We start from the raw sequence: 20202 nt of genomic DNA on the forward strand, positions 1-20202 counted from the left end.
CATCATCTGACCCTATGTCGTTTAGTGCCATAGATTTAATTTTGTTCTTAACTAACAAGGCAACCCCACCCCCTCGGCCCACCTCCCTGTCTTTTCGATAGGTTGTATATCCTTGGATGTTTAACTGCCAGTCCTGAACCCCCTGCAGCCATGTCTCTGTGATGCCAACCACATCATAATCATTCACGATGATCTGTGCCATTAGTTCGTCTACTTTGTTACAAATGCTACGAGCATTCAGGTAAAGTACCTTAATGCTAACTTTCTTATCATTACAGATATTGGAAGTCCTAAGATGTCCAAAGTTATCCTTCCTTTTTGTTGAATTCCTAGTCTGCCTCAAGCTTAAATCCACCTGCCTACATGTTATCCTCCTGCGTATCTTGCCATTTAACTCCATGCTCCCTGTTGCTTTCACTTTCCCTTCCCCCCAACTCAGAAGTTTAAAGTCCTACTGACCACCCTATTTATCCTCTTTGCTAGAACACTGGTTCCAGATTGTTTGTCAGACAGTTTGTTAGGCATGGCTTCCCTCTGAAAAAGCCATGCTGACTATTCCTGATCAAACCTGGCCTCTCCAAGTGCAGATAGATTCTCTGCTTCAGAATCTTCTCTAATTGTTTCCCTGCCACTGACGTGAGACTCAGTGGTCTGTAGTTTCCTTGCTTATCTTACAACCTTTCTTGAATAGTGGGACCATATTTGCTGTTCTCCAGTCCTCTGGTACATGGGATACAGGGTAACTTTATAAGAGGAATTGAAAATTTGGGTCAGTGCATCTGAAATCTCATCCCTCACCTCGCACAGCATCCTGGGGCACAATTCGTCCAGACCTGGAGATTGTCCACTTTTAAGCCCGCCAACACTCCCCATGACAATTTGCTCAAGAACCTCACAGTCGCACTCCCTGAGTTCCATATTTACCTCCTCATTCTCTTGGGTGAAGACAGATGTGAAGTATTTGTTCAACACCCAACCAATGTCCCCAGGCTCCACCGACAGATTTTCCCCTTGGTCCCTGTGGTATTCCCCACTAGCAGTATTATATGTATGACGGTAAGACACATATACTAGAGGTACATGGATAAATCCCTGCCTGCTGGCTCCACCCAGGAGGCGGCGTATAAATGTGTGTGCTCGCCAGTGCTGCAGCCATTCTAGTAGCAGCTACAGGAGGCACAACATCCTTGCTCAATAAAGCCTCAATTATTCAACCTCTCGTCTATGTGGTAATTGATAGTGCAGTGCCTTCTGTAGCTGCTACCTCAAGCAGCCAACGCTACGTCCGCTTTTGACCACTGGCTAGCCTGCTTCGAAAGCTACCTCCAAACATCCACTGAGGAACCCTTGGACGCACAGAAGCTCCAAGTCCTTTATTCACGGGTGAGCCCTGACATTTTTCCTCTCATCTGGGATGCGCACACTTACTCCGAAGCAATGGATCTCCTGAAGGGACATTATGTTCGGCCAGTCAATCAACTATACGCCAGGCACCTCCTGTCCACGAGACAGCAACTCCCCGGTGAGTCCCTGGACGATTTCTGGCGTGCCCTGCACATCCTGGGGAGGAACTGTGACTGCCAGGCAATTTTGGCAGTCCAGCACACAGAATTTTTAATCCGAGACGCCTTCGTTACGGGCATGAGGTCTGCTACGTCCGGCAGCGCCTATTGGTAGGGTGTATGCTTGATCTTGCGGGAATTAGGCAGCTCGCGAACTCGTTAACAATGGCCTCCCGTAATGTCTAGTCGTACGCCCCCGACCGCACGGCACCCTCATGGGCATCGTGGGCCCCACTAGCTGCCGACTCCAGCTCACCGCAAGCCTGCGCCGCGTGGCAGCCAGCCAACCCCAGGGGGGCCCAAATGCTATTTTTTTTAGCAGGCAGAACAAACAACCCTGGCAGCGCTGCCCGGCGCGGAGCGCAACCTGCAACGAGTGCGGAAAGAAGGGACATTTTGTTTCTGTGCCTGGCCCGGCCAGTCGCCGCAGTTTCTCGTCCCAGCATCCCTGCACCCTCCACGTGCGCCGCCATTTCCCTCCTCGCAAGCCTCCACGTGCGGCCCTTGGGCGCCGCCATCTTTGATGCCGCCCACCATGTGCGCTCCGTGGGCGCCGCCATCTTCGGCGCCATTTTGGATGGCGCCTCAGGACCCCTGCTCGCCTGGAAGCTCGTCTAGCCCTTCATCGCCTGCCGCTACCTCCACCATCGCTGACCAGCCCAGGTCCTCACAGCATCTACCGCAGCTCGTCTCGATCACTCTGGACCAGTTCTGGCCTCGCAACCTCGCGACCGTAACGTCAACGGTGAAACCGATGGGCACAAGACGTTCTGCGTTTTTGACTCCTGGAGCACAGAGAGCTTGATCCACCCCACGACGGTAAGGCGATTCTCCCTCACGGTACACCCTGTCAGCTAGAAGATCTCCCTGGCCTCCGGATCCCATTCTGTGGAAATCCAGGGGTCCTGCATCGCGACCCTCACCGTCCAAGGCGTAGAGTTTAGCAACTTCCGGCTCTACATCCTCCCCCACTTCTGCGCTGCCCTGTTACTCGGCCTGGACTTCCAGTGCCACCTCCAAAGATTAACCTTAAAATTCGGCGGACCCCTACCCCCCCCCCTCACCGTATGCGGCCTCATGACCCATAAAGTCGATCCACCTTCCTTGTTTGCGAACCTCACCCCGGATTGCAAACCCATTGCCACCAGGAGCAGATGGTACAGTGCCCATGACAGGACATTCATCAGGTCGGAGATCCAACGGCTGCTGCGGGAAGGGGTCTTTGAGGCCAGCAACAGCCCCCTGTGGTAGTAGTAAAGACTGGGTAGAAGCAGTCATTGACCACAGTCAGATCATAAATCGGTACACGCAGCTTGACGCGTACCCCCGCCCACGCATATCTGACATGGTCAATCAGACTGTGCTGTATCGGGTCTTTTCCACAGTGGACCTGAAGTCCGCCTACCACCAGCTCCCCATCCGCCCGGAGGACCACCAATACACTGCGTTCGAAGCAGATGGCCGCCTCTATCACTTCCTTAGTGTTCCCTTCGGCGTCACTAATGGGGTCTCGGTCTTCCAACATGAAATGGATCGAATAGTTGACCGGTACGGACTGCGGGCCACCGTCCCGTACCTCAATAACGTCACCATCTGTGGCCACGATCAGCAGGACCATGACGCTAACCTCCTAAAATTCCTCCAGACCGCCAAACTCCTTAATCTCACGTACAATAAGGAAAATGCATGTTCCGCACCAACCGCTTAGCCATTCTTGGCTATGTCGTGGAAAATGGAGTTCTGGGGCCTGACCCCGACTGCATGCGCCCCCTCATGGCACTCCCCCTCCCCCACTGCCCCAAGGCCCTGAAACGATGCCTGGGGTTTTTCTCCTACTCTGCCCAGTGGGTCCCTAACTATGCGGACAAGGCCCGCCTACTCATTCATTCCACAGTTTTCCCTCTGACGGCTGAGGCCCGCCAGGCCTTCAACCGCATCAAGGCAGACATCGCCAAGGCCACGATGCACGCGGTTGACGAGACTCTCCCCTTCCAAGTCGAGAGCGATGCATCAGACGTAGCTCTGGCCGCCACCCTCAACCAGGCGGCAGGCCCGTGGCCTTCTTTTCCCGCACCCTCCATGCCTCCGAAATTCAGCACTCCTCTGTCGAAAAGGAGGCCCAGGCCATTGTGGAAGCTGTGCGGCATTGGAGGCATTACCTGGCCGGCAGGAGATTCACTCTCCTCACTGACCAATGGTCGGTTGCCTTCAAGTTCAATAATACACAGCGGGGCAAGATCAAAAACTATAAGATCTTGAGGTGGAGGATCGAGCTCTCCACCTATAATTACGAGATTTTGTATTTCCCCGGGAAGCTCAACGAGCCCCCTGACGCCCTATCCCGCGGTACATGTGCTAGCACACAAGTGGACCGACTCCGGGCCCCTCCCCTCCACTGACCGCAGCACGTACTTTCTGAACGTGGTTGATGAGTACTCCCGGTTCCCTTTCGCCATCCCATGACTTCTGCCACGGTAATTAAAGCCCTACACAGCATCTTCACACTGTTCGGTTTCCCTACCTACATCCACAGTGATCGGGGATCCTCCTTTATGAGTGAGGAGATGCGTCAGCTGCAGCTCAGCAAGAGCATTGCCTCGAGCAGGACGAACAGCTACAACTCCCGGGGAAACGGGCAGTTGGAGAGGGAGAACGGGACAGTCTGGAAGGCAGTCCTGCTGGCCCTGCAGTCTAAAGATTTCCCGGCCTCCCGCTGGCAGGAGGTCCTCCCTGATGCGCTCTACTCCATCCGATTGCCCCTCTGCACCGCGCCTAATGAAATCCCCCCATTAACGTCTCTTTGCCTTCCCCAGGAAGACCACCTCCGAGATCTTGCTCCCAACATGGCTGACAGTTCCTGGACCCGTCCTCCTTCGCAAGCATGTGCAGACCCATAAGTCGGACCCTTTGGTCGAAAGATCCACCTTCTACACGCGAACCCGCAGTACGCTTACATGGCGCACCCCGACGGGCGCCAGGCCACAGTCTTCCTCCAGATCCCCACCCACGGCCCCTGACCCGACAAACACCCCTCCCCCCCCGGTTGCCTCATTCACCCTGGCGCCATTCACCCTCCCCCTAGCGAACCTCCCGCCCTCCCACTGGTTCCACACAGGGGTGACGTGAACAACACGCTCCCAGAGTCACAGGTGACCAAGTCGGCGCCCACATCACCACCAGGACTGAGGCGATCGCAGAGGAGGGTCAAGGCCCCCAACAGATTGAACTTGTAACCTTTTTCCACCACCCACTCCGGACTTTTTTAACAGGGGGGTGAATGTGGTATTCCCCACTAGCAGTATTATATGTATGACGGTAAGACACATATACTAGAGGTACATGGGTAAATCCCTGCCTGCTAGCTCCGCCCAATAGGCGCCGTATAAATGTGTGTGCTCGCCAGTGCTGCAGCCATTCTGGTAGCAGCTACAGGAGGCACAACATCCTTGCTCAATAAAGCCTCGATTATTCCACTACTCTCGTCTTTGTCGTGATTAATAGTGCATCAGTCGCCAATGGGTCCTACTCTTTCCCTGGTTATCCCCTTCCCATTGATGTTGTTAGAGAATATCTTGGGATTTTCCCTGCTTTTACCAGCTAGAGTTTTCTTATAACCCCTCTTTGCTCTCCTAATTGCTTTCTTCAGCTCCAACATGCACTTTCTGTACTCCACTAATGCCTCCGTTGATTTGTATTCCTTGTACTTGCTGAAAGCCTCTCTTTTCCTTCTCATCATATCCTGCATGTCTCTGGTCATCCATGGTTCTCTAGGCTTGTTACTGCTGCCTGTTACCATAGAGGGAACATGTTGGGCCTGTACCCTCCCCATTTCCATTTGAATGCTCCCCATTCTTCTTCTGTGGATTTCCCCACAAATAACTCTTTCCAGTCTACCTTGGCCGGATCCTGCCTTATTTTACTAAATCCGCTCTCCCCCAATCTAAAAGTTTTATTTGCAACTTGTCTATTTCTTTGTCCATAACAAACTTAAATTGTTGTGGTTGCTGTCACCAAAATGCTATCCCGCCAACACATCAACCACCTGTCCCACTTCATTCACCAGAATGAAGTCCAACACTGCACAGTCCCTCGTTAAACCCTCTACATATTGAGCTAAAAGGTTGTCCTGTAGACATTTTAAGAACTCCACTCCATCTAAGCCCTTAACACAATGAAATTTGAAATTACCTAATGGAAGTAACCTGTTATGTTTACACAACTCTGCGACATGCGCACATATTTGATCTCAAATTTCCGCTGACTATCTGGGGTCTATAATAAACACATAACAATGTGGCTATCCCTTTTTTATTCCTAAGCTCCAGCAACAAAACTTCATTTGATGCCCTCTCCGAGATGTGCAGAATTGGTGGCATAGTGGTATTGTCACTGGGCTAGTTAACCAAAGATCCAGAGACCCAGAGTAATGCTCTGGAGACCTAGGTTCAAATCCAGCCACTCCAGATGGTGAAATTTGAATTCAATAAAAGTCTAATGATGACCATGAAACCATTGTCGATTGTTGTTAAAAACCCACTTGGTTCACTAATGGCCTTGAGGGAAATCAGCTGTCCTTACCTGGCCTGGCCTACATGTGACTTCAGACCCACAGTAATGTGGTTGATCCTCTGAAATGGCCAAGACAGCACTCAGTTCAAGGGCAATTAGAGATGGGCAACAAATGCTGGCCCAGCAAACGACACCCACATTCCATGGAAGAATATCAAACTATTCAGAAGGACAGAGTGGATGGTAAGGGAGGTGGTGTAGATCTGTTATTTAAGGATGACATCCTGGCAATAGTAAGGGATGACATCGGTGCTATGGAGGATAAGGTTGAATCAATTTGCGTGGAAATCAGGAATAGTAAGGCGAAAAAGTCACTGATAGGAGTAGTCTATAGGCCACCAAATAGTAACGTTATGGTGGGGCAGGCAATAAACAAAGAAATAACGGATGCATGTGGAAATGGTACAGCAGTTATCATGGGGGATTTAAATCTACATGTCGATTGGTTTAACCAGGTTGGTCAAGGCAGCCTTGAGGAGGAGTTTATAGAATAAATCCGCGATAGTTTCCTAGAACAGTATGTAATGGAACCTACGAGGGAACAAGCGGTCCTAGATCTTGTCCTGTGTAATGAGACAGGATTGATTCATGATCTCATAGTTAGGGATCTCTCGGAAGGAACGATCACAATATGGTGGAATTTAAAATACAGATGGAAGGTGAGAAGGTAAAATCAAATACTAGTGTTTTGTGCTTAAACAAAGGAGATTACAATGGGATGAGAGAAGATCTAGCTAAGGTAGACTGGGAGCAAAGACTTTTTGATGGAACAGTTGAGGAACAGTGGAGAACCTTCCAAGCGATTTTTCACAGTGCTCAGCAAAGGTTTATACCAACAAAAAGGAAGGATTGTAGAAAAAGGAAAAATCGACCGTGGATATCTAAGGAAATGAGGGAGAGTATCAAATTGAAGGAAAAAGCATACAAAGTGGCAAAGATTGGTGGGAGACTAGAGGACTGGGAAATGTTTAGGGGGCAACAGAAAGCTACTAAAAAAGCTATAAAGAAGAGGATGATAGATTATGAGAGTAATATAAAAACAGACAGTAAAAGTTTCTACAAATATATAAGACAAAAAAGAGTGGCTAAGGTAAATATTGGTCCTTTAGAGGATGAGAAGGGAGTTTTAATAATGGGAGATGAGGAAATGGCCGAGGAACTGAACAGGTTTTTTGGGTCGGTCTTCACAGTGGAAGACACAAATAACATGCCAGTGACTGATAGAAATGAGGCTATGACAGGTGAGGACTTTGAGAAGATTGTTATCACTAAGGAGATAGTGATGGGCAAGCTAATGGGGCTAAAGGTGGACAAGTCTCCTGGCCCTGATGGAATGCATCCCAGAGTGCGAAAAGAGATGGCTAGGGAAATTGCAAATGCACTAGTGATAATTTACCATAATTCACTCGACTCTGGGATGGTCCTGGTGGATTGGAAATGAGCAAACGTGACACCACTGTTTAAAAAAGGAGGTAGGCAGAAAGCGGGTAATTATAGGCCAGTGAGTTTAACTTCAGTAGTAGGGAAGATGCTGGAATCTATCATCAGGGAAGAACTAGCGAGGCACCTGGATAGAAATTGTCTCATTGGGCAGACGCAGCATGGATTCATAAAGGGCAGGTCGTGCCTAACTAATTTAGTGGAATTTTTTGTGGACGTTACCAGTGCAGTAGATAATGGGGAGCCAATGGACGTGGTATATCTGGATTTCCAGAAAGCCTTTGACAAGGTGCCACACAAAAGGTTGCTGCATAAGATAAAGATGCATGGCATTAAGGGTAAAGTAGTAGCATGGATAGAGGATTGGTTAATTAATCGAAAGCAAAGGGTGGGGATTAATGGGTGTTTCTCTGGTTGGCAATCAGTAGCTAGTGGTGTCCCTCAGGAATCTGTGTTAGGCCCACAATTGTTCACAATTTACATAGATGATTTGGAGATGGGGACCAAGGGCAATGTCTCCAAGTTTGCAGATTACACTAAGATGAGTGATAAAGCAAAAAGTGCAGAGGATACTGGAAATCTGCAGAGGGATTTGGATAGGTTAAGTGAATGGGCTAGGATCTGGCAGATGGAATACAATGTTGACAAATGTGAGGTTATCCATTTTGGTTGGAATAACAGCAAACAAGATTATTATTTAAATTATAAAATATTAAAGCATGCTGCTGTGCAGAGAGACCTGGGTGTGCTAGTGCATGAGTCACAGAAAGTTGGTTTACAGGTGCAACATGTGATTAAGAAAGCGAATGGAATTCTGTCCTTCATTGCTAGAGGGATGGAGTTTAAGACTAGGAGGTTATGCTGCAATTGTATAAAGTGTTAGTGAGGCCACACCTGGAGTATTGTGTTCAGTTTTGGTCTCCTTACTTGAGAAAGGACGTACTGGCGCTGGAGGGTGTGCAGAGGAGATTCACTAGGTTAATCCCAGAGCTGAAGGGGTTGGATTACGAGGAGAGGTTGAATAGACTGGGACTGTACTCATTGGAATTCGAAGGATGAGGGTGGATCTTAAGAAACATATAAAATTATGAAGGGAATAGATCGGATAGATGCGGGCAGGTTGTTTCCACTGGCGGGTGAAAGCAGAACTAGGGGGCATAGCCTCAAAATAAGGGGAAGTAGATTGAGGACTGAGTTTAGGAGGAACTTCTTCACCCAAAGGGTTGTGAATCTATGGAATTCCTTGCCCAGTGAAGCAGTTGAGGCTCCTTCGTTAAATGTTTTTAAGGTAAAGATAGATAGTTTTTTGAAGAATAAAGGGATTAAGGGTTATGGTGTTCGGGCCGGAAAGTGGAGCTGAGTCCACAAAAGATCAACCATGATCTCATTGAATGGTGGAGCAGGCTTGAGGGGCCAGATGTTCTACTCCTGCTCCTAGTTCTTATGTTCTTATCTAATAAAGCCTTGCTTTATTCTTCTTGTGACCTAACCAATCAGGGTCAGTTTATTCCAACCATGACAACAGATATTGTTTGAATATTTTTGTGAGGGCTACGAAGAATCCAGCACGAGTTTGTAGAGTTGAAAGAAATAACTTTATTTACGATTTCATAGAGACAACAGTAGCAGCACTTCACCACTGCTCTCTCTGGCTGGTTCCACACTTGCCAGCTCTATTTATGCAGATAACTCTGCTAATGATTTCCCCACCCTCCTCCTTGGGGGAGCTCATACTCACTAAAGATTGTGGATAGAGCACACATGGGCTGTGGAGGCTCTCAATTCCATTGCTAAGAGACTGCTGCAGGCATTTGCAAACATGAGAGAGAGAGAGAGGGGCAGGATATTCTGCTGGTAAGGCCTGGCCAGGGTTCAGCCTGAGGCTGGATTTAACAACTGCTTGCCTCCCTTTCTACTTGTCTGATGGACTACTGCTGCTCACTCTTGGAGGAAGGAAGAGAGAAGGGTAGTGGCTGGTTCATCTGAATGCCTTATTGCAGGAGAGGGAGGAAGTCAGCTGCTCGGCTGCCGGTGAGGAAGGGTTGTGGCCTGAATCAACTGCAACATGCTTCAAGAACTGATTAACCATTTGCTTTTGTTTGGACTGCTGACTGTTTACCGTTTCTATGTTTGGAAACCATGTATTGTTCCCACCGCTCCTACTTTTGTGGCCTGGACCGGGGGCTGGCTGGAGCAGGTGACCGGACATTGTGACTACAGGAGGAGGACGGTGGTGGATCATCTCAACTGGACACCTTGGAGGCCGTAATGCCACGTCCTTGAAGGCTGTTGGCCGCTTCCGTGTAATAATGATTGTTTCTAGTTCAAGTTTGGAAGGCCATATTAATGTCCGGTGTCTTTGTGTTGTTGCATATTGTTGTTTAATGTTTGCTCATATCCTTGGTTATTGTATTGGTTTTTTTGTCTACTGTCTGGGCTGGTGTCTTCGCTGTTTCTGCCCGTTTTCTGTGTTTTCTTTTGCTGCCACTTCTGATGCTGGTGGTGGTGGGGATATTCTCTCTCCTTCTGCTCCCCTGTGCCAGCTCGGAGCACCCTTCCACCGATGTGGGTCTCTGTAGCCGGGGGTAGGGAGGGGGCGGGGGGGAGGCACTACCTCGGCAGCTGGTGGTGTTGTTCTCTGTCTTTTGATATGCTCTGTACTGTTTTGTTTATGATGTGCCAGGGTTATTCTGGTCTGAATTATGCCCCTCTTGAGGGGGGGTGGACTGTTCTTTCTCTCTCCGCTGTGCTCTCTGTTATAGTGGCCTATTCCGGTGAGTTGGGCTGGTGTGCCTTTCCTCTGCTGTTGGTCAAGGGGTGAGGGTGTAAGTGTGTTCTGGGGTGCCATGTGTTTAGCGTCCTTGTTGTACTGTTTTCCGTATTTTAATAATGTTATTCAACTAAAATACACCCCCAATGTCCCCAGCCTATAGTAATCAGGCAGGTTATAACAAATATCATGCAAGGAATCATGTAATCAACTTACACCTTGGTACTATGCTGCACAATATTTGGAATGGTTTAATGGGTCTTTACCTAATCTTGATCGCCAAGCCATTCCTGGTACCATGTATTTGGTTTATACCTTCAGAAATGTTGTGAAATATTTCAGGTGAACTTATTAATTCTAATGTTAGTTCTACATATTGTTTCAGGGCAAAGTTCTCTGTCGCTACTTTGAGAACGAACAAATTGATTTTTCTGGGAAGAAGGTGATCGAATTGGGGGCGGGAACTGGACTGGTGGGGATTCTTGCCATCCTGCTGGGTAAGTGAAGAAAACGTCAAGAGATAACACTCTGTAGGTGTGAGGAGAGTAAATCAACTACAATGTTAACATCAGCAGGGTAGCAGGGTAGCATGGTGGTTAGCATTAATGCTTCACAGCTCCAGGGTCCCAGGTTCGATTCCCAGCTGGATCACTGTCTGTGTGGAGTCTGCACGTCCTCCCCCTGTGTGCGTGGGTTTCTTCCGGGTGCTCCGGTTTCCTCCCACAGTCCAAAGATGTGCGGGTTAGGTGGATTGGCCATGCTAAATTGCCTGTAGTGTCCTAATAAAAGTAAGGTTAAGGGGGGGGTTGTTGGGTTACGGGTATAGGGTGGATACGTGGGTTTGAGTAGGGTGATCATGGCTTGGCACAACATTGAGGGCCGAAGGGCCTGTTCTGTGCTGTACTGTTCTATCACTATGCACAGTGACAAACGCCTGGACTCAGTCTTGAAAGAAAAAGAGACAAGTTGTCAAAGCTTTCATCTTGCACTCATCAGGTCAGAATTGTAAGAGTAGGAGAACAACAATTTATACTGCATGAGAAGAGCGTACTGATTGGTTGGCACTCTCCCCTCCTGAAATATATATTGTTGTCCCCTTTACAATTGCCATTCTTGTGAATCTGAACATTAACACAATGAAGTAAAACATTAGTATCTGTTGAACCAAGAATTAATTGCTGTATAAACATAGCCCGGGCACATTTGTGTTACATTTTCAGTATATACAAACATATGGATTGGGAGCAGGAGTAGGCCATTTGGTGGACAAGTCTGCTCCATCATTCAATAAGATCATAACTGATCTGTGGTCTGCACTCCACATTTCTACCTAACCCCAATAACCTTTGGCTCCCTTGTTGGTCAAGAATTTATCTACCTCTGCATTAAAATCTTCCACTGCCGCCACCGCTCTCTGAGGAAAAGAGTTCCAAAGATTCATGATCCTCTTCCATGTCTGAGGTGAGAGACCCCTTATTTTTAAACTTCTCTCCAGAGAGGGAAACATCCTTTCTGAGTCCACCCTGTTATGTCCCCTCAAGATTTTATGTATTTTAATAAGATGGGTGGCGTGGTGTAAAAGTGATAAGCACTGCTGCCTCACAGTGCCAGGTACCCAGATTCGATTCTGACCTTGGGAGACTGCATTGGTTTCCTACGGATGTTTTAGTTTCCTCTCCCAGTCCAAATATGTGCAGGTTAGGTGGATTGGCCATGCTAAAATTGCCTCTTAGCATCCAGGAATGTGCAGGTTAGGTTAAGGGGTTCAGGGGATAGGTCAAGGTGGGCAGGGGAGTGGACCTAGGTAGAGTGCACTTTCGGAGTATTGGTGCAGACACAATGGGCTGAATGGCCTCCTTCTATGATTCTCTGCAGATCCCCTCTTAATCATCTAAACTCAGATTGATACAGGTCCAGCCTGTCCAATCTTTCCTCATAAGATAACCACCCCTGTCTCTCCCCCACCGCCCCCCATCCACCGTCCCAGGTATCAATTGAGTGAATCCATTCTGAAGAACCTCTCACACAAATATGTTGACTCATAGCTTCTTTTCTCCACTTGCTGCCCAACGAGATCACCTTAGATAGAATTCTAGAATTTACAGTGCCGCAGGCGGCCATTCGGCCCATCGAGTCTGCACTGGCCCTTGGAAAGAGAATCCTACTCAAGCCCATGCCTCCACCCTATCCCCGAAACCCAGTAATCCCATTTAACTTTTTTGGACACTAAGGGCAATTTAGCATTCCCAATCCACCTAACCCGCACATCTTTGGACTGTGGGAGGAAACCAAAGCGCCCGGAGGAAATCCACACAGACACGGGGAGAACATGCAGACTCGCACAGACAGTGACCCAAACCGGGAATCGAATCTGGGACACTGGAGCTGTGAAGTAACTGTGCTAACCACTGTGCTACCGTACTATGAACGTTTAGCATTGGTCCCTCTGTCCTATGTGTTAGGATCTCAGTGACATTATCCATCAGTGTCAGGTCAGCTTCTGCATGTAGGCTGACAATTCTCACACCATCATCAGCTTTGACCCAATTGTTGCCACTGTGCTGTTGGACCATCTGTCAAATCACGGATGAGACATAGTTTTTTCAACCTAACCCATGATCGAAGCCTGCCAACAACGCAACTTTGTCCTTGATTTCAAGGCCCCTTCCTCAGCTGCTACAGTAGACCGAGCAAAATGTGACACAACCTTGATCCTGATCTGAATGTTCAACCTTACCAGACCATCTTGCTCAATCTCTACCTTTACTTCAACATCACTGCTTCTGAAAACGTCATGCTCATATTTGTGATATGAAATTAAAATTGCTTATTGTCACGAGTAGGCTTCAATGAAGTTACTGTGAAAAGCCCCTAGTCGCCACATTCCGGCGTCTGTCCGGGGAGGCTGGTACGGGAATCGAACCGTGCTGCTGGTCTGCCTTGGTCTGCTTTAAAAGCCAGCGATTTAGCTCAGTGAGGTAAACCAGCCCCATATCATATATTCATCATAAAATTTACAGTGCAGAAGGAGGCTATTCGGCCCATCGAGTCTGCACCGGCTCTTGAAAAGAGCACCCTACTTAAGCCCACCCCCCCGCCCCCAATCCCCATAACCCAGTAACCCCACCCAACACTGAGGGAAATTTTGGACACGAAGGGTAATTTAGCATGGCCAATCCACCTAACCTGCACATCTTTGGACTTGTGGGAGGAAACCGGAGCACCCGGAGGAAACCCACGCAGACATGGGGAGAACGTGCAGACTCCGCACAGGAATGACCCAAGCTGGGAATCAATCCTGGGACCCTGGCGCTGTGAAGCAACAGTGCTAACTACTGTGCTACAGTGCTACCATAATCTCACCAAGTGTGTCATGTGAATATGCTTCAAAGGTATTTTGAAAGGGGAGATCAAAAGGAAGAGGTTTTAGTGATTCTAACTCAAAGTGAAGAACCGAATCAAGGTGCCAAAACTGGCGCTAACGGCCTTTGGTCTGCTACGCCGCCCGGCAACGGGGCTGGCCAAAAGGCCTTCGCCGGTCCACGCATGCGCCGGTGCATCAGCAGCCGCTGACATCACACCGGCGCATGCGCGGTGGAGGGGGTCTCTTCCGCCTCCGCCATGGTGGAGGCCGTGGCGGCGGCGGAAGAAAAAGGGTGCCCCCATGGCACAGGCCCGCCCGCCGATCAGCAGGCCACGATCGCGGGCCAGGCCACCGTGGGGGCACCACCCCGTTGTCCGATCGCCCCGCTCCCTCCCAGGACCCTGGGGGCCCGCTCGCGCCGCCAATCCCGCCGGCACCAGAGGTGGTTTAAACCACGTCAGCGGGATTGGCCAGTCAGCAGCGGGACTTCGGCCCATCGTAGGCCGGAGAATCGCCGCGGGGGGATGCCGATCGGTGGGGCGTGATTCCCGCTCCTGCCGATTTCCGGGTGGCGGAGAATTCCGGCCACGGCGGGGGCGGGATTCCGCCGGCACTGGGCGATTCCCCGACCCTGCGGGGGGTTGGAGAATTCCGCCCCAGAATAGAAATTGGAACCCTGGAGCTATGAAGCAACTGTACTAACCAGTGTGCTACTGTGCTGCCCAGAATTCTGTTCTACCGAAAGTGAATCTGCGGAAAATGACGTGCCCCGGCGGAGTCCCTGGGCGAGCACTCAGAACCTGCGCAAACCAGCTGGCGAATGTATTTGCAGACATCTTCAACACCTCACTCTTCCGCTCCGAGATTCCCACCTCCTTTAAGAAGAGCACCATAATACCAGTACCAAAGAAGAACAAGATAGCCTGCCTCAACTAACGACCGGTGGCCCTGATGTCTGTTATCATGAAAGGCTTCGGGCGGCTAGTCATGAGACGGAACCACACCAGCCTCCCAGACGGTCTCGATCCGTTTCGGTTCACTTATCACCGCAACCGGTCCACAGCAGATGCTATCTCCCTGGCTTCACAATCAAACACTCGAATACCTCGACAACAAGGACACCTACGTGAGACTGCTGTTCATCGAATACAGCTCTGCCTTCAACACCATTATCCCGACAAGATTTATAACCAAACTCTGCAATCTTGGATTTGACCCTTCCCTGTGCAGCTGGATCCTTGAATTCCTCACGAATACACCGCATTCTGTCAGGATCGGCAACAACATCTCCTCCACAATAGTCCTCAACACCGGGGCCCCGCAAGGATGGGTGCTCAGTCCTCTACTGTACTCCCTGTACACACACGACTGTGTGGAAGAGGATGGAGATGGCGTCCGAAGAGTGTGTGGAAGAGGATGGAGTATGGGCACGAGCCTGGAGTCGCTGGTGACGGCGCCACTGCTGCTCCTACCAATGAGGTATACCATGAGCCCGGTGGTGGCGGCTACCCTCAAAATTTGGGGGCAATGGAGACGGCACAGGGGGGAGGCGGGGACCTTGGTGGGGTCCCCGATATGGGGAAACCACCGGTTTGTCCCGGGGAGAATTGACGGCGGGTTCCTGAGTTGGCACAGGGCAGGTATTAGGAGGATGGGGGACCTGTTTGTGGATGGGAAGTTCGCGAGCCTGGGTGAGCTGGAGGAGCAGTTCGGGCTCCCCCCGGGGAACACCTTCAGGTATATGCAGGTAAGGGTGTTTGTCAGGCGGCAAGTGGCGGAGTTTCCACTATTTCCGCCGCGCGGGGTCCAGGACAGGGTGCTCTCGGGGGTGTGGGTTGGAGAGGGGAGGATCTTGGCAATGTATCAGGTGATGCAGGAGGAGGACGAGGTCTCTGTGGAGGAGCTGAAGGGTAAGTGGGAGGAGGAGCTGGGTAAGGAGATCGAGGAGGGGACGTGGGCGGACGCCCTAGGGAGTGTGAACTCCTCCTCTTCTTGTGCGAGGCTCAGCCTCATACAATTTAAGGTGCTGCATAGGGCTCACATGACCGGGACAAGGATGAGCCGGTTTTTTGGGAGTGAGGACAGGTGTGTTAGATGCTCAGGGAGCCCAGCAAATCACACCCATATGTTCTGGGCATGCCCAGCATTGGAGGACTTTTGGAAGGGCGTAGCGAGGACAGTGTCGCGGGTGGTGGGATCCAGGGTCAGGCCCGGCTGGGGGCTCGCAATATTTGGGGTTGCAGAGGAGCCGGGAGTGCAGGAGGCGAAAGAGTCCGGTATTCTGGCCTTTGCGTCCCTGGTAGCCCAGCGGAGGATTCTTCTTCAGTGGAACGATGCGAGGTCCCCAAGCGTGGAGGCCTGGATCAACGACATGGCGGGGTTTATTAAATTGGAGAGGGTGAAATTTGCCCTAAGGGGATCGGTGCAGGGGTTCTTCAGGAGTTGGCAACCATTCCTAGATTTCCTGGCAGAACGGTAGAAAAAGGCCAGCAGCAGCAACCCGGGAGGGCGGGGGGGTTTGTCTTTTTGTTTTGCTTTGAAAGGGCATGTATATTTGCTCAATGTTGATGACGCGTGTTAATTTATTTATTTCTGTATATATGGGGGGGGGGGGGGTTGTTCTCTTTCTTCTTTTTGTATTTTGTTATTGATATTTTGTGAAAATTCGAATAAAAATTATTTATTAAAAAAAAATGATATAGCTGGTTCGCAGGTGGGAGTGATGCCTACTGTGGTTGATAAGCCAGTGGAAACTCAAACAACTGAATTGTTGAAGGATGAATATCCTGGGGTTTTTTCTGATTGTGTCGTAACAAGGTCGCAAAGTCACAGGTTAAGAGAAGAGGAGAAATCAAAGAGTGACGATGAAGTTGAAGTTCAATTACCAGAACCAATTTTTGAGGACCCGGAGAAAACCCACCCAGATACACGGAGAACGTGCAGACTCCGCACAGACAGTGACCCATGCTGGGAATCAATCCTGGGACCCTGGCGCTGTGAAGCAACAGTGCTAACTACTGTGCTACAGTGCTACCATAATCTCACCAAGTGTGTCATGTGAATATGCTTCAAAGGTATTTTGAAAGGGAAGGAGATCAAAAGGAAGAGGTTTTAGTGATTCTAACTCGAAGTGAAGAACCGAATCAAGGTGACTCTGAATTTGACATTCATCAAATTAAATTGGATAACGAGGATGTCCTTAAAAATTGGGATATATTATTGAGTTACCTTCCAGAGGAAAAACAAACTGACCTGAAAGAGTTGTTAATATCACATGAGAAAGTTTGTGGAAATTAGTTGGGAAGTACTAAAATGGTTATATATAAGTAAATGTGGGAAATGCTGTTCCAATTAAACAACATCCATATAGACCAAACCCTCTAAAATTGGCACAGGTTCAAAAAGAAATTGAAAGTATGCTTAACAATGGCACAATTGAAGTGAGTTGCAGTCAATGGAGATCACCCATAGCGATGGCACCGAAACCGGACGGTACCAATGGTTGTGTGTGGACTATAGAAAGGTTAATGCAGTTACAAGAACAACTCTTATCCTATCCCACAGTTGGGGGATTGCATTGAGAAGGTGGGACAATCAGCTTTTATTTCCAAACTGGATTTACTTAAAGGCTACTGGCAGGTACGTTTATACAAAAGGGTGAAGGAGATTTCAGCTTTTGCAATTCCAAATGGTATATACCAATTCAAAGTTATGCCATTAGGTATGAAAAACGCCCCAGCCACATTTCAACGGTTAACTAACAAAGTTGTTTCAGAATTATCCAATTGTGCGGTATACATAGACGTTCTTAGTCAAACGTGGAAAGAACATTTGAAGCATCTGATGGAGTTATTTGATTGACTTCAGGAGGCGGTTTTGGTGGTTAACTTTTGGTGGTTAACCTAGCCAAAAGTGAGTTTGGAAAAACCCAAGTCACGTTCCTTGGCCATACAATTGGACATGGACAAATGGTCTCACAGTATGTGGAAACAAAAGTTATTGGGGAGTTCCCAATGCCCTTGACACAAAAGGAAATAATGAGATTTCTTGGCATGAGTGGATTTTACTGTAAAATTGTGCCGAATCTTAGCAGCATGGTTGCTCCACTTACGGACTTGCTGAAGAAGCGTAGCAAATTTCAGTGGATGGTGGAGTGTCAACTGCTATTTGACGGCCTGATGGCTGTGTTAACCATTGCACCTGTGTTGGCCACCTCAAATTACACAAAGGTGTAATTTCAAAGTGGCTATCGATGCAAGTGATGTGGGCGTAGGTACTCTGCTCTTGTAAGATGACAACGACGGAATAGAGAGGCCTATTGGATATTTTTCCCCAAAAATTAAATGATCACCAGAGGAAGTATTCAACAATTGAAAAACAGACTTTGAGCTTGGTGCTGGCTTTCCACATTTTAACATTTATGTTTCCAGCAATTCGTGTTGAACAATTATTTATACTGATCATAATTCATTGATTTTTTTGGAGAGATACAGGAATAAAAATGCGAGACTGTTCCGATGGAGTTTATTATTATCGCCATTTAATTTAAAAGTTATACATGTGGCAGGATGAGAATACGCGATGGGGGAAATCAAAGAACTAAAATGGACTATTATTATCTGTGTTTGCCTGTTGTGATGTTTTTAAAGGTTTTAGGAATGGGCAGTGGGAAGATGAAAAATGAAACAATCTTTGAAGTTGATGGTTTATTTCGAGTGTCATGGGAGTGCCTCTTTAAGGAAGGTTTTTGTCTTATCACATGGCTTCAGTGATGTAATTTTGTGGATGGAGCTGAGCAGTGGGTGTGAGGTTTGTTTTACATTTGCTTTCAGTTTTGACTGTGCTGGACTACAGATGGAGAAAATATGTATTTTGGCCTGTCTCTCTTTATTTACATATTAAAGAGTTGTTCCAGAAAAAAACCCATTGATTTATAGCCATTGACCTGCTCTAGTAACTTAAAAGATATAGTTTGCTTTCCAGAAGCGTTTAAACCTGCTGGTGAGACGGGGTCAGAATCTCAGGAAAAAAACAGTCTTATTCAGTGTGCTGGGCCAAGCCCTTGAGAAGGGGTTTTTGGTTTGTGGGATTTTGTTTTCGAATTGGAACAGTTAAGGGCGAATTCATTCAGTGTTATACTTCGATTACTGTAGCTGTAGTGGTACTGTAGGTCTTTATGCCTGTAATTGATGCAAATGTTTCCTGTGTGTTTAAATATATATGTTAACTAAGTTCTTAGAATAAAGCTTATTTTGATTAAAGTGTCTAGGAAGACTGTTGAATCACACTTGAAGTGAAGGCTCTTGTGCTCATCCTAGCCAAATTCAACATAAAGGTTGTAGGTCAGGTGGACTTCATAGTATACTTTGGAGTTTCTAAACCCTGGCCCATAACAGTCTTCTAAACCCCAATGAATATAATCCTACCCAACTGTGTCCCGCCGTCCCAGGAATCAGCCTTGTAAATCTTTGCTGTACTCCGTCCTCAGCAAGAACATCCTTCCTCAGATAAGGACACTAAAACTGCACACAATACTCCAGGTGTGGCCTCACCAACGGCCTATGCAATTGCAGTAAAATATCTATATTCCTATACTCAGATTCTCTCGCTATGAAGGCCAACATACCATTTGCCTCCTTTACTGCCTGCTGTACCTGCGCACTTTTTTCAGCCACTGATGCACAAGGGCACCACGGTCTCGCTGAGTATACACGCATTCAAATAATAATCTGCTTCCTATTTTGTAGATGTAAATAATGTAAATAACCTATATTGTCACCAGCAGGATTACATTAACACTGTCACGAAGTTACTGTGAAAAGCCCCTGGTCGCCACATTCCGGCACCTGTTCGGGTACACAGAGGAAGAATTCAGAATTCTCAGCTGATACAGAAATTTAACCCGCGCTGCTGGCCTTGTTCTACATCACAAACCAATTGTCTAGCCCACTGAGCTAAACCAGATTTTGTTACCAAAGTGGATAACCTTGCATTTATCAACATTGTACTGCATCTAACCATGCATGTGCTTACTGACTCACCCTGTCCAAATCCCGCTGAAGCATCCCTACATCGTCCTCACAGCTCACCCTCCCACCCAACTTTGTATCATCTGCAAATTTGGAGATAATACATTTAGTTCCCTCGTCTAAATCATGAATATATAATATGAACAGTTGGGGTCCGAACACAGATCTACTATTTCTAGGGCCACTTCCTTCAGTAATATGGGATGAGGTTTATCAGGCCCTGGAGATTTATCCATTACTAATACTAATTTATTTCAGCTCCTCACTAAAAGAACAATACAGCACAGGAACAGGCCCTTCAAGCTTGTACTGGTCATGATAACAATCTTAGCCAAAGCCCTCAGCACTCCCTCTGTACCCATCCTTTTTTTTTGAATATTTGTATAAGGGTAGCACAAGTGGATAGCACTGTGGCTTCACAGCGCCAGGGTCCCGGGTTCGATTCCCCGCTGGGTCACTGTCTGTGTG

At 48.1% G+C, this 20202-nt stretch overlaps 1 protein-coding gene across 2 annotated transcripts in view; it reads left to right on the plus strand.

The window, feature by feature from the left end:
* Window positions 1-20202, plus strand: part of LOC119957026 (EEF1A lysine methyltransferase 3-like) — a 129097-nt gene that overhangs the window by 83196 nt on the left and 25699 nt on the right. For both annotated transcript variants that reach the window (XM_038784610.1, XM_038784609.1), the window contains exon 3: window positions 10727-10838. In XM_038784610.1, the coding sequence (XP_038640538.1) occupies window positions 10727-10838 (112 nt within the window). The remainder of the gene's footprint in view (window positions 1-10726; window positions 10839-20202) is intronic.

The sequence above is a fragment of the Scyliorhinus canicula genome, chromosome 25, assembly GCF_902713615.1.
Source record: "Scyliorhinus canicula chromosome 25, sScyCan1.1, whole genome shotgun sequence".
In the NCBI taxonomy this organism is placed as follows: Eukaryota; Metazoa; Chordata; class Chondrichthyes; order Carcharhiniformes; family Scyliorhinidae; genus Scyliorhinus; species Scyliorhinus canicula.